General features: G+C 40.8%; 1 protein-coding gene across 1 annotated transcript in view; it reads left to right on the top strand.

Moving 5' to 3' along the window:
* babam2 (BRISC and BRCA1 A complex member 2) overlaps nucleotides 1-15272 on the top strand; it is a 226559-nt gene that overhangs the window by 24606 nt on the left and 186681 nt on the right. Inside the window, exon 4 of the mRNA XM_072247241.1 lies at nucleotides 10302-10396. Coding sequence (XP_072103342.1) covers nucleotides 10302-10396 — 95 coding nt within the window. The remainder of the gene's footprint in view (nucleotides 1-10301; nucleotides 10397-15272) is intronic.

Below are 15272 nucleotides of genomic sequence, written 5' to 3'. Positions count from 1 at the left end.
TACTATATGTCTTCACAGGCCAGAAAATTGATTGCTCTTTGATGATAATGCTCAGGGGCATACACAACTTGCATAAGTCAGTGGTTTTCAAACAATTATGTGAACCCAAAGACTTTTCAAGTGCTGAAGAAAAGCCTATTTGAAATCAATACTTAGTGTACCAGAAACTAGCAGTTGAGGTTTTTTCATTCTGAGCATGTCCAGTCTAATTGCACCAGTCACAGACATCCCATCCTGCAAAAACTCATTTCAGAGAGGTAGCACCATCAATTTGCGGGAGACTTCCGGGAGAGGTGGGATGTCTGCAACAGAGTAGCTCCTGAGCAGCTAGCCAGCTAATTTAAATAACGTTAGCTATACTAATGAACGAATGACACCTGTTAAACTCACCTCAACATGTCTTTTACAGTCTTAACTCACCATGGGCAAAAGAAAAGTCACTGTTGCAAACAGCGCAGCGAGCAACACTGTCATTATTTTTGACCCCTATTAGGCAGGGGTACACTTTAGGGTAGTCTGGGGTGACGTATGTTTTATATTTTCTTTTTTTGGAACACTCTGCCATGGCGCGCTCTCGCTGTCTCTCGTGGTCACTCGGGTGCTCTCGCTTTCTGGCTTGCTTGCTCTCGCTCTCGCGCACGCTCTCTCTCGTGGTCGCTTTCACACTCTCTCTTGCTTGCTTTCTCTCTCGCGCTCTCGCTCTCAAAAGAATTTATTTCCGTGATATTGTATATAATTTGCGGGCATCAGGGAGCCACTATTAATATGCGGGAGACTCCCGGAACTTCCGGGAGAGGTGGGATGTCTGCAGTCATTGTACATAGAACAGAACAGTAGAGCACAAGAGCAGACCCAATGGCCGATGATACTGTGTTAAACGAGTAATTAAATACCAAACTGTACTTATCCCTTCTGCCTACACAATGACCCTATTCTATCACTTTCTTCATATTCATATGCATAAGAGCCTATTATACACCTCTGTCATATTTGCCTAAACTACCATCCCTGGCAGCACATTGCAGGCATCCTTCAATCAGTGGAAGTGTTCGAATAGTACAAACGTAGTTTTTTATGCCAAGGCCATCTTCCCAAGTACATCCCTCTCATCTCTTTTCAACACCCTCACTTTGGCTTTCTGGTTCTTTGCCCTTTCAGATGATCTCACACCCACCCCTTCCACACCTTATTGAAGAACTTAATGCACTACTGTGTTTTGCATGAATATAATAAAGACAGTTAGAATACATTGTTCCTTCACTTCAGTGATGATCGAAGAACAAGTACCTGCTGGTAGCAGTTACTTGCCATGGCAATTTATTCTCAATGGGGTTGTGAAGCGTTAACCTGAATAGAGAAACTTATTCCATTTTTAGTAGTTTGCTAGTTTTATATTGAAACAGCTTTAGAACATAAGAGCATAAGAAATAGGAGCAGGAGTAGGCCATCTGACCCATCGAGCCTGCCCCACCATTCAATAAGATCATGGCTGATCTGTCCGTAAACTCAGCTCCATGTACCTGCCTTTTCCTCAGAACCCTTAATTCCCCTACTATGTAAAAATCTATCTAACTATATCTTAAATATATTTATTGAAGAAACCTCAACTGGGCAGAGAATTCCACAGATTCACCACTCTCTGGGAAAAACAGTTTCTCCTCATCTTCTGTCCTAAATCTTCTCCCCTGAATCTTGAGGCAATGTCCTCTAGTTCTAGTCTCACCTATCAATGGAAACAACTTCCCTACTTCTATCTTATCTATCCCTTTCAAAATTTTGTATGTTTCTATAAGATCCTCTCTCATTCTTCTGAACTCCAGAGAGTATAGTCCCAGGCAACTCAATCTCTCCTCATAGGTTAACCCCTTCATCTCTGGAATCAACCTGGTGAACCTTTGTCTGATACAGGTTTCCCCCACCATCCGAAGGTGGAGCATTCCTGTGAAATGGTTCGTAAGCCGGAAGGTCTTAAAGCGAAGAAGCAATTACTATTTATTTATATGGGAAAAATTTGTGTGCGTTCGCAGACCCAAAAATAACCTACCAAATCATGCCAAATAACACATAAAACCTAAAATAACAGTAACATATAGTAAAAGAGGGAATGATATGATAAATACACAGCCTATATAAAGTATAAATACTTATCTACAATCATTGCCTGCACTGTTCTCCGTAGCAAAAATCTCACGCAAGCACTCTCCAGTAACCTTTAAGCTATGAAGCTGCCAAATCATACCAAATAACACCTAAAAATACACAGCCTATATAAAGTAGAAATAATGTATGTACAGTGTAGTATCACTTACGGGAATCGGGAAGACATCGAGCACACTGATGATTGTGTGTTTGGTTGAGTCGTCGGAGGTTGGGGTGGTGCAGTGGCCCCCACCCTCCGGGCCGCTGACTGATACCAATTCGCTGAGAATGCAGCGGTAGCTGGGACGCACCCAGCACATCTTTAAGAAAAAAGCCAAAATAAGCAAGCTAATTAATTAGGTGCTGTCCGGCACATAAATCTCGGCCCAGGTCAGAGGTGACCTGTATAACAAAAATAGAAGCCGAAGCAAGCCATTTGCCCTCCATCATTCAATAAGATCATGATTGATTTTTTCTTTCAGTGCCACAGAACCTCCACAACCTTTGAGAGAATGCCAAAGATTTGGTTCTGTTTCCTCAACCTGGTCCTGAAAGTTTGATCCTTATTTTGAGACTGTGATCTCTGGCTTTAAACACTAATCAGGGGAAATACCATCTCTGTACTTGTCTTTCGAGCCCTGTCAGAATTGTGTGTGTGTTAAAACAAAATTGCTTTTTATTCTTCCAAAATCTAGAAAGTATAGGCCCAGTCCATAAAACCTCGTCAGAAAATACACCCACATATCAGAAAGTAATTTGATGCAATTTTGCTGCATTCCCTCTATCACAAGTATACTCTTAATTGGACAGGGAGATGTGAGCTGTACACAGTATTCCTGGTGTGGTCTCTGTTCATCATTTGCATACTTTCAATAGGATGACTTTAATAGTACTTCCGCCATGATTAAGATGGGGAACAGAGCACATGGCTGAAGTAATATAAGAGCTGTTGTATGTGAGTTATTGCTTGGATTCCTTTAACTGGCTGACTGCATAGTATATTAATCTATCAAGTGCGAAAAATCTACATTCATACATCAGTAAACAGTGGATTAAAAGGTTAATGATCCATATAAAGTAGTATGTAGATCAGTAGTGACTTATCATTCATTCAGCTGTGCATCTTTGATTAAGTACATATATAAACTAAAGATAGATTTCTAAAGATTAGCTTTATTTGTTTCATGTACAAGCAAACATGAAGTGAAATTTGTTGTTTACGTCAACAACGAAAACAGTGTGAGGATTTGGGGACAGTCTACTAAGTCTGCAAGTGTCATCATGCTTCCAGTGCCAACATAGCGTGCTGAAACTTAGTAACACTAACCTGTATGTCTTTGGAATGTGGGAGGAAACCAGAACACCCGGAGGAAACCCATACAGTCATGGGGAGAATGTACAAACTCCTTTTAGACAGCAGCAGGAATTAAAACCCGATGGCTGGCACTGTGATAGAGTTATAGATTGCAGCTGCACAATCATGCCATCCACTAAAAATTATTACTCCTCCTGACCTGGGACTACTTAAAAAGCAGTTCTACTTTAGGGTGCCATCAACAAAATAGCAGTTCAGATTGATGTTGTAGTTGAAGCAAAGGAGAAAAAAATTATTCGAAATGGAAGCAACAGTATGATCATGTTCTGTCATTTGTTAAGCTCGTGTCTGATCTTCTACCTGAATCCCATTCACTGCACTATCTCCTTATACATGTAAAATTGTTACATTTGCCCCATCTTTTCCACAATTCTAATCCTCAGTGTTGCCATTCGTACCACCTCAAAACAAGTCAAACCTAGTTTTATCCCTCTTTGCCACCATCCTTCTCAACACCTACTATTATCCAGCTCAAGAAGACTGTCCTCCATTTTTATCAGTCTAATTATAGCTCTGGCTTACACTTCAGTTCTAGATCTTCCCTCATGCCCCTACCTCCACGTAGACCTTTCCTCATTTTGCTTGTCACAACTTTTGCATAATCATGAGTAGATAATTGGCTAAGCTATTGCATGCTGTTAGTACAAAACTTTTCTCCTCTCTTATATCCTTGTAGCATTGATGTTATTTTGACATTCTTTCTTATGAAGCTACAATCTCCTCCAGTTAGACCAACTGCAGACATCTAACAGTTGCTGTCTCACTTGCATCAGATTGTTCACACTTTGTCCAATTTGACTTACAAATTAAAAATACTATCTTAAATTCTCTGTCACAAACACAAGCTGTTTCCTTAGGAGATATTATGTATTTCATTCCTGATCTTTAGCTCTATGCTCCTCAAATCTTCAGTTATGCTTCCCCTTGTATAGATATACAGCAAAATTTCACAAATTCAACACCCATAGGATTTTTGTGATGCTGAAACACCAGATTTATGGGTCATTTGATGTCACTCCTATTAAAGCCCTAACCACTTTATCCCATTTTGTTTTGAGGTAAGACAGTAATACAATGTTTTCAGTGAATCTGGTGAATTTAAAGGAAAGCAGGAAAAGGGGCCTCAGTGATTTTAAAGGGAGCAAAGGAGAGTTCACCTTGTGAGCCAGATACTGAATCATTAGCAGTTAACAGTTGAATGGTGGATTATCAGGGTCACTACGTAGGTTCATGACGACTATCCTTTGCTCCACAGATGCGACTTAACCTATTGGGTTCATCCTGTGGCTTATTTTTATGCCCCAGATTCCAGCATCTGCAGACTATTAACTCTCCAATGGATTAAGAGTTTATTGTATTGCTTTCAATGATATTTCCAGTTAGTGTGCTTATCCACATTTTGAAATATCTTTTGCTGCCTTGCTCTTTACTATTGTCAATCCTACTATTCACCACCCTGATTTCTCCTTTCTATTGACTTTCTATGCATATATATTCCACATCTGTTATTTGAATAGTTTTTCATATTTCTGTTATGAATGTTAATGCCCAAACAACAAGGACATGTTTTTCTTTTGTTTAACCAACTTTACTTTCAACATCTCCTTTCAATACCTGACGGCTGCCACCTTTACATCCCATTATTCTCCCCTTTCTCGTTCTGCATGCATATGCATAACAAGGATTGTGCACATGCATGCTAAATACTTACATAGTCCAAAAGAACAAAACTGAATAATGAAGTCCAGGATTCCTTTTCTCAACTCTTCCAATTCCTTCATTATCTAAAAGTGCTCCATTGCTGAAGCTTTTGCTCAATCTTGCTATTAGCTGTTTTGATGTAATTTAAAGGATCATCAATTCATGGAGGTTTGTATTTGTGAAGTGCCTGTGAATATGTGAATATTTATTATACATTAAAGTAATAGAGTTATACAACACAGACAAGCAGTTCAGTTGAACTTGTCAACACCGACCTAGGTGCCTACGTGAGTTAACCCCATTTACTTGTGTTTGGTGCTAAACCTGTCGTAATCATGTATCAGTCAAAATAGCTTTTGAAAATTGCAATTGCACCCACTTCTGTCACTCCTCTGGCAGCTTCTTCCATACATCCTTCGCAGTCTTTGTGGAAAAAATGTTTCCCCTCTCACCTTAAAACTTTGGCCACTAGTCTTAGACTCCCCTATCTTGGGGAAAAATAGACTGTGACCATTCACCCTATCTCTGACCCTCACAGTTTTATAAGTCTAAAAGGTCACCACTCAGCCTCCTTCACTCCAGGGTTAACAGTCTCAGCCTTAACAATCTCTTTTCTTAAATTAAGCCATCCAGTACCACCGACAGTCTTGAGAATCTTCTCTGCACCCTCTCCAGCTTTAGCACATCCTTCCTGTAGTTAGGTGGCCAGAACTGCAGGCAGCATTTCTAAAGTGCAGTCTTACCATTGTCTTGTACGGCCATGACATGATGTTCCAATCAGCATGATTTCATTGATGAAGCAGAGTGTGTCACATGCTTTCTGACTGTGTAACCACTTTCAGGGAACTGTGTACTTGTATCCCTAGTTCTCTCTGTCATAGAGCACTCCACAAGATCCTGTTATTCATTATGTATGACCTGCTTTGTTGAACTTAGCAAAATGAGAGAGAGATTCCATCTGCCTTTCTTTTAACCGCATTCCCATTTGATCTCGATCCTGTTATAATGTTAGACAACTTTCTTCACTGTCTACTATACAGCTGATTTTGGTGTCATCTACAGACTTACTAATCATGCCATCTACATTCTCGATCAAATTGTTAATATATGTAATCAACAGCAGGGTTCCCAGCAGTGATCCCTGCGGCACACTACAGGTCGCAGGCTTCAATCTGAAAAGCAGTCCTCCACTATCACCCTCTGCTTCCTCACACCAAACCACAGCTATATCTACTTGGCTCGTTCACCCTGGGTGCCATGTACTGTAATCTTATGGACCAGGCTACCATGCGGACCTTATCAAAGGCCTTTCTAAAGTCTATGTTTACAACATGTACCACCCTGTCCTTTTGGTTCATCACTTCAAAAAAAAAACAAATTCAAGAGACATGATTTTCCATGCACAAAGCCATGCCGATTATTCCTAATCCCACATACAGTGAGATTCTGTTTTTCACAATCCTCTCCAGCAGCTTTCCTGCTGCTGACTTTAGACTCACTGACCTGCAGATTACTGATTTATCCTTGCAGCCCTTAAAAACACATCATTAACTAGTCTCCTAATACCACACCCATTAAAGACACCATTTGAATTTGACTTATTGAATATTATTCCTAAAATTCATGTATTTACCACTCTGAAAGAAAGTAGTACCTCTTCCAAGTCATGGTCTATTTTTTTCTGTAATTGTGACATTCAACAGACCATCAGTTTTCTTTGTGATATTGTCGCTTTAGTTTCCAATTGAAAGTATTGCAATAATTTCACTAAATTCGACAGGTATTCATTTCCTCTAAATTTGTGGCTATTTGAAATTATAAGATTAATTTGGTTTATAATAAAGAAAGGATATAATAATGTTAGAGGCAGTCTAGAAGAGACTCATTTGGCTAATTCATGGCATGGGAGTGTTACCTTACCACAAATGGCTCAAAATAAAGTTAGACCTGTTTTATTTGGAATTTTTAAAAAATGAAGTGTAATTGTGGAGAAAGGAGTTCATTTGCAGAGGACAGGTGGGAGTGATGGTGCGAAAGAGTTTGACAGTGAAAGTATTCATTAAACTACTTTAAGCTTTTGTGGCTTTGGCCTGTTTTAGCAAAAAAACCTCACATCATTCATTTTGGTGTATCAAAATGCTATAGAAAACCTTGAAATACAGTGCAGAAAAGGTTTGTATAGGTCATCAAGTGCTTGTATCTCAAGGCAATTCCAGGAAGATTTGCTAATACTGAAGTGATTACATGAATACATATTCCAGTTGCTGAGGTGGTAGTTAAACTGGAATCTGTAACAGTGATTTATGTTGACAAAGCAATTTAAAATGCAAAATGTTTTCAATCAGCATGGTAAGTTAAAATATGAAGTAATGTTTGTGAATGCAGAAGATGATATAGTGGCTAATCTATTTGTCTGCATTCCTGCATATTCCTGGTAATTTCACTTAGCAGTTTATCTCTACCTCATCTCTTCCTTATTTTTAAACAATGACCCCAGATTTCTCCATAAGCAGAAACATTTACTACATATCTACCCCATCAGAATTTTGTTTTTAGTCAAGCTTTCTCTAGCAGTCAAAAGCCTATTCTATCCAATGAGTTCTGTCAAAGCAACCCATCCATTCAGCCATTGAGCCTTAATACTGCTTGCAAAATGTTTTCATCTTGCAGCAGATAAGAAGACCAATATTGTACTTTTATTGACCAATTCTGTACTTTCCCTCCTTTTGTTCAATTTCCCAATAATGAACAATGGAATTTGTTAGCCTTCCTACTTGCACACTAGCCTTTTGTGAATTATGCACTGGGGCACCCAGATCCCTCGGCATTTCTGACCTCTGGAACCTCTCACCATTTAAATAATATACTTCTCTATTTTTTTCCATCAAAGTAGACAATTTCACTTTTTCCCGTGTTATTACCTCATTTACCTGATCTTTGTCCACTCACTTAACCTATCTATGTTTTCTTACAGTCTCCCCTTGTAAACATATCTTGCTAACTTTATTCCTAATCATTCATAAAATGTTGAAACACTTGCACCAGTTCCTGTAATGCACCACTCACTACATTTTGCCAATCTGAAAAAAGATTTATGTCCATTGTTTCCTAGTAGATATGAGAACACTCAGTCTTCTTTTATTGTCATTTAGAAATGCATACACGCATTAAGAAATGATACGTTTCTCCGGAGTGATATCACAGAAAACAGGACAAACCAAAAACTAACACTGACAGAACACATAATTATAACATATAGTTACAGCAGTGCAAAATAATACCATAACTTGATGAAGAACAAACCATGGGCATGGTAAAAATAGTCTCAAAGTCCCTGAGTCGATCGACTCCTGAGTCCCCGATAGCGGCGGCAAAGGGAGAAACTCCCTGCCATAAACCTCCAGGCACTGTCAACTTGCTGATGCCTCGGAAGCAGCCGACCACAGCCGACACTGAGCCCATCCGTCCGAAAACTTCGAGCCTCCGACCAGCCCCTCCGATACAGCCTCCCGAGCGCCATCCTCTGCCGAGCGCCTTCGACCTCGCCCCGGCCGCTGAAACAAGCAAAGCTGAGGATTTCGGGGCCTTCTGCCCCGGAGATTCTGGTTACCACACAGTAACATTTCAGAAGTTTTCCAGATGTTCCTCCGTACTCTCATGTCCGTTTCCATCAAATCAGAATTGTGCACAGTCCCCTACTTGACAGATAACAGACATCACCACTGAAGTGGCCATGCGCGCTGCCGTCATGCCGCCATCTTCTCCTCCTCCAGTGAATCCTATATCCACACCAATATGTTGCCTCCTTAAATCATGGTCTTTTATTTTTCATAATAGCCTTTGATACAACACCTGGTCAAATGCCTTCTAAAATTTAAATTTATCACAAACATTGGTGCCCCTTTATAAACTTTGTGTTGAAGAGTTAATGTCCTGTCTACATTTAAGATATATGAATGAATACATAATTATTACGTCATATCAAAGAAGAAGAATCTGAATTTTTGAGTTGCAAATAAAGGGCATTAATTTGCAATGTTGAGGAAAACTTTGTAAAGTAGCAGCAAATAGTCAGTTAGGACAGATATCAGAATATGTGCAGCACTCTTCTGTCCATGCCAAATGGGCATATTTTAAAAATATTCAGTGATCTCAACAGACAAAGTAAGAATTTCATTGCATTTAGAATCAATGAGGCAAACTAAAGAAGAATCAGAGTTATAGGAAATCTGCTACAGGTCTTTACCGTATAAAAGTGAGTAAGATCAGTCTATTCCAGTTGCAAGTAATGCGAGGTGATCTCATTGAAATGTAGAAGGTTCTGAAACAGATTGGCAGCATTGCTGCTTCTTGCTAACAAAGTTGAGTTTGGGGCAGTCCCAGATTAGGTTATGGCCTATTTCAGACTGATGTGTAAATGTGTTACTGAAAGCTGTGAACTTTTGTATTTCACTAATAGGAATTTCAGATACCCGATTATTAAGTTTATTCAGGGCTGGAATGAATAGTATTTTCGGACAGCATGGAATTGGGGAACGTGGACGATAGGTAGAAATTTAACCATATTCTCATTGAATGGCACAACAGACTCTTTTGAGTTGAGAACAGAGAATTGCTAACTCCTGACCACTGCCCTGTATGCATTGATTTGATTATTATCTCCAGGTTGAATAACTTGCAGAATTATTAAGACTCAATGGTGATTAAAGTTGACATGGATAAACATAATGTTGTAGATGTGTGTCCCTGTAGGATGTCAATGCCTTGACGGGAAGAGGTAGAGGAAAAGAATTGACAGAAAAGAAGTAGATTTTATTAATTTAGCCAGTTTAGATTAGAATCCTCAACAGATTGGAAATTCTGGAAATCCGAGCAACACATACAAAATGCTGGAGGAACTCAGCAGGCCAGGCAGCATCAATGGAAAAAGGTACAGTCGACATTTCAAACCGAGACCCTTCGGCAAAACTGCCAAATTAGAATCCTGACCAGAGTGTCAAATTGCCTCTGTTTTGAGTCTTTGTAAAGTCTAGCTTCATGATTAATTCATGATTAATAAAATGAATTTTGGCTTTTTGTTTTCAAGGGGACATTATTTTCAACTGTCATTATCCAGACCTTCCTCCAGATTTCATCTTTGGAGAAGATATTGATTTTCTGCCTGAACCCACGATGCTCCATGTGAGTTTTATTTTAGGATTTATAATTTTATTCTTACGTGCTCCACAGATTGTCTCTGAATAATCTAGCATTGCTCAGATCCTGGGGCTCTGATGTGACCCTTAACTGAAGTTTTACCAGTGTTTATTAAGCCAACTAGTTAAATAGGTGTTAATTTAAAGATGTGTGAAACCTGAATTTATGCAAAAGTCAACTGTTAGTGATCGAAAAGGCAATTAACTATAATCCTCAATGTTTCTTTACTATGATGCAGCAATGGGATTTGGGGAAGGGATGCAATTTGCCTCTTTCATTTGAGACAAAGCATTGACTTAAAATTTTTATCGTGAGTTTCTTAAATAATTGTTAACATTTTCAAAGTAATTTTTATGTTGTCATTGAGATGTATTCTGGAGTTTAAAATAATTCAAATAGTGTAGAGCTTATTACTACTTTCAACATGTGTAGGTATTGTAAAGTCACATATTTATGCCTGTTTCTTGTGTGCCTTGAAATGAGTAGCTTGCTGGACCATTTTGGAGGGAAGAATTAACTATTATAACTGGATTCATTGTCAAACTTAAATGATTTGGCTCATATTAGTATCTAGAGACTAGTTTGTTTCTCAGCAGATGGCAAAAATAGGACCTGATGATAGGGAGAGGTGTGTGCTCTTAGTTTATCAAAAAAGTTAAAATTGTGAAATCAATAACACAGCTAATGTGGAAACATTTCAAATGCTGAACCCATAATCCAATAGCCAGTAGAATTTCTGGCTCACGCTTGCCTCTGTGTCATATTCTCGTTTCCTGTCAAATAAAAGAAAGTAGAGTATTTATCTGGGTGAATGGTGTATCCTGTGTCTACACCCTGTTTTCAATGGGGAGATTGGGTGTGTGAGTAATTCCATATTTCTCTGTATTCATAATTTATCACTAAAGATGGGCGGTACACTGTCCAGTGCATTAACAATAGCTCACTCAGGAACTCTTAAACTTCTAATTGAATTTTACTATGTATCTTAATAACTTTAAACCTTCCCCTCAGTAGGTCATATCTGATAGTCAAAGCATTTCATTTGCAAATATTGATTACTAAAGGGTTTATTTAACTAATCAGTGTATAAACCAAGTTCTATGACAGCAAAGTACATGTTGAATTTGACAATACAGGTCGACCTTCACTAATCTGACTACCTGTAATCTGGTTCCTTCGATAATGCGGCACTGATTATGCTTAATGTGATCCTTCTGTAATTCGGCATTTTCACTGATCCGGCACTCCTCAGGTCCCAATGGTGCCAGATTAGTGAAGGTCGACTTGTACATCTTTAATTCCATAAATCCCTCCTGTTATTGTGTTACATTGTCAGGCACAGAGAAGGTGGTGATCCAGTTTACAGCACAGAATTTCTGCCAACAGTTGATAATGTAGTTCTTTTACTCTCTAAGGAATTTTCTACTAGCTTTGCTTAAATGCAGAAATTGTCTCATGCTAATAGGTTTTACTGAGAAATCATGATGCAGGTCATGAATATGTTGTATTTGTTCAAGCAGCCAATGGCTCAGACTTTAATTTCCCAGTTGAAACTCGAACTTGCCTATTGGGTGCAGTGAGTCATTGTCTAAGACAACCACTTTGCCCAACTGACATAAATGAATAACCAAATTAGGAAAGGAGTGGCTGCATCTGTATAGCTCTATCCATCTAAAGATGTCATTCAAAGGACTGGTGCTAAAAATGACTCCAATTATATTATCAGTATTACTGTATGGAAATTCTAGGTGTTAACAAAAAGTGATTTAAATAATTTTGGATCATTGGGCGAAAAAGCTTTTCTTTTGGCAAGATAATTGATATTGAATTTAAACTGCTAATACTGCAGATAATTTGCTAGATCCTAAGCAGATATTGTTAACAGGCCGGGTCTTCAAGTGCTGCTGTTGTAACTCCCGTCTCCCCTTCCTCCACCACCACTCCGCAGCCCCGTCTTCCTCAGATCCCACTGTCAACTCCTGGGCCCTCAGAGGCGCCATCTTCCTCTCACCCCAACCCTCCCTCTCCATTGACACCCCCAGCCTCCCCCCTCTCCCCTCTGATCCCAGCTCTCATCCGTGCCGGGTCTTTACCATCCCCTCCGACCTTCAACTGTCGGAGGCAGAACGCTCTGTTCTCAGTAAGGGCCTCACCTTTGTCCCCCTTCGCCCACACCTCAGCGAGTTCTGTGTTCGCCACGATGTGGAACTTTTCTTCCACCGTCTCCGTCTCCGAGCCTACTTCTTTGGCAAGGACTCTTCCACCCTCACCGATGACCCCTTCTCCCGTCTTCAACCCTCTTCTTCTTCATGGACACCCCGCTCTGGTCTTCTGCCTGCTCTGGATCTCTTTATCGCTAACTGCCGACGGGACATCAACCGTCTCGACTTTACCGCACCCTGTCCCCATTCCAACCTCACTCCTTCGGAACGCTCTGCTCTCCACTCCCTCCGCACTAACCCTAACCTTATTATTAAACCAGCCGATAAGGGGGGTGCTGTTGTAGTCTGGCGTACTGACCTCTACCTTGCCGAGGCACAGCGACAACTCGCGGATACCTCCTCTTATTTACCCCTCGATCGTGACCCCACTAAGGAGCACCAGGCCATTGTCTCCCACACCATCACCGACTTTATCCGCTCAGGGGATCTCCCATCCACTGCTACCAACCTTATAGTTCCCACACCCCTCACTTCCCGTTTCTACCTCCTACCCAAGATCCACAAACCTGCCTGTCCTGGCCGACCTATTGTCTCAGCTTGCTCCTGCCCCACCGAACTCATTTCTGCATACCTCGACACTGTTTTATCACCCCTTGTTCAATTCCTTCCGACCTATGTTCGTGACACTTCTCACGCTCTTAAACTTTTCGATGATTTTAAGTTCCCTGGCCCCCACCGCTTTATTTTCACCATGGATGTCCAGTCCTTATATGCTTCCATCCCCCATCAGGAAGGTCTCAAAGCTCTACGCTTCTTTTTGGATTTCAGACCTAATCAGTTCCCCTCTACCACCACTCTGCTCCGTCTAGCGGAATTAGTCCTTACTCTTAATAATTTCTCCTTTGGCTCCTCCCACTTCCTCCAAACTAAACGTGTAGCTATGGGCACCCGTATGGGTCCTAGCTATGCCTGCCTTTTTGTTGGGTTTGTGGAACAATCTATGTTCCGTGCCTATTCAAGTATCTGTCCCCCACTTTTCCTTCGCTACATCGACGACTGCATTGGCGCTGCTTCCTGCACGCATGCAGAACTCATTGACTTTATTAACTTTGCCTCCAACTTTCACCCTGCCCTCAAGTTTACCTGGTCCATTTCCGACACCTCCCTCCCCTTTCTAGATCTTTCTGTCTCTGTCTCTGGAGACAGCTTATCCACTGATGTCTACTATAAACCTACTGACTCTCACAGCTATCTGGACTATTCCTCTTCTCACCTTGTCTCTTGCAAAAATGCCATCCCCTTCTTGCAATTCCTCCGTCTCCGCCGCATCTGCTCTCAGGATGAGGCTTTTCATTCTAGGACGAGGGAGATGTCTTCCTTCTTTAAAGAAAGGGGCTTCCCTTCCTCCGCTATCAACTCTGCTCTTAAATGCATCTCCCCCATTTCACGTACATCTGCTCTCACTCCATCCTCCCACCACCCCACTAGGAATAGGGTTCCCCTGGTCCTCACCTACCACCCCACCAGCCTCCATTCAGGGCCCCAAACAGTCCTTCCAGGTGAGGCGGCACTTCACCTGTGAGTCGACTGGGGTGATATACTGCGTCCGGTGCTCCCGATGTGGCCTTTTATATATTGGCGAGACCCGACGCAGACTGGGAGACCGCTTTGCTGACCATCTACGCTCTGTCCGCCAGAGAAAGCAGGATCTCCCAGTGGCCACACATTTTAATTCCACATCCCATTCCCATTCTGACATGTCTATCCATGGCCTCCTCTACTGTAAAGATGAAGCCACACTCAGGTTGGAGGAACAACACCTTATATTCCGTCTGGGTAGCCTCCAACCTGATGGCATGAACATCGACTTTTCTAACTTCCGCTAAGGCCCCACCTCCCCCTCGTACCCCATCTGTTACTTATTTTTATGCACACTTTCTTTCTCTCACTCTCCTTTTTCTCCCTCTGTCCCTCTGAATATACCTCTTGCCCATCCTCTGGGTCCCCCCCCCCCTTGTCTTTCTTCCTGGACCTCCTGTCCCATGATCCTCTTGTATCCCCTTTTGCCTATCACCTGTCCAGCTCTTGGCTCTATCTCTCCCCCTCCTGTCTTCTCCTATCATTTTGGATCTCCCCCTCCCCCTCCAAATTTCAAATCCCTTACTCACTGTTCCTTCAGTTAGTCCTGACGAAGGGTCTCGGCCTGAAACATCGACTGCACCTCTTCCTACAGATGCTGCTTGGCCTGCTGCGTTCACCAGGAACTTTGATGTGTGTTGCTTGAATTTCCAGCATCTGCAGAATTCCTGTTGTTATTGTTAACCATAGTTAATTTTTAATGTAGTTTTTGGTCTTTGAATCTTTTTGTAGCTCATGGTGTAATATAAAATTGTGTGATTATATATCCTATGTCCAAAGAGCATAGTCTGGAACAGAAAACACATGCCTAAATTTGCTTATCATAAGTATTCCACACCAGAACAGATTCTGAGATAAACTGAAAAAACAATTAGTAGGTGATAATTGACTAGAGATTGATAGTACTTTCTGTGTATTTCTATGTTACATTGACTATTCTATTTATTATAAATTACTATGATTACACATTTAGACGGAAATGTAACGTAAAGATTTTTACTCTTTATGTATGTGAATGATGTAAGAAATAAAGTCAATTTAATGAGAAACATTGGATGATA

The sequence above is a fragment of the Mobula birostris genome, chromosome 2, assembly GCF_030028105.1.
Source record: "Mobula birostris isolate sMobBir1 chromosome 2, sMobBir1.hap1, whole genome shotgun sequence".
Taxonomy (NCBI): domain Eukaryota; kingdom Metazoa; phylum Chordata; class Chondrichthyes; order Myliobatiformes; family Myliobatidae; genus Mobula; species Mobula birostris.
The sequence above is the reverse complement of the archived record's forward strand: the minus strand, read 5'-3'. Positions and strand labels throughout refer to the sequence as shown.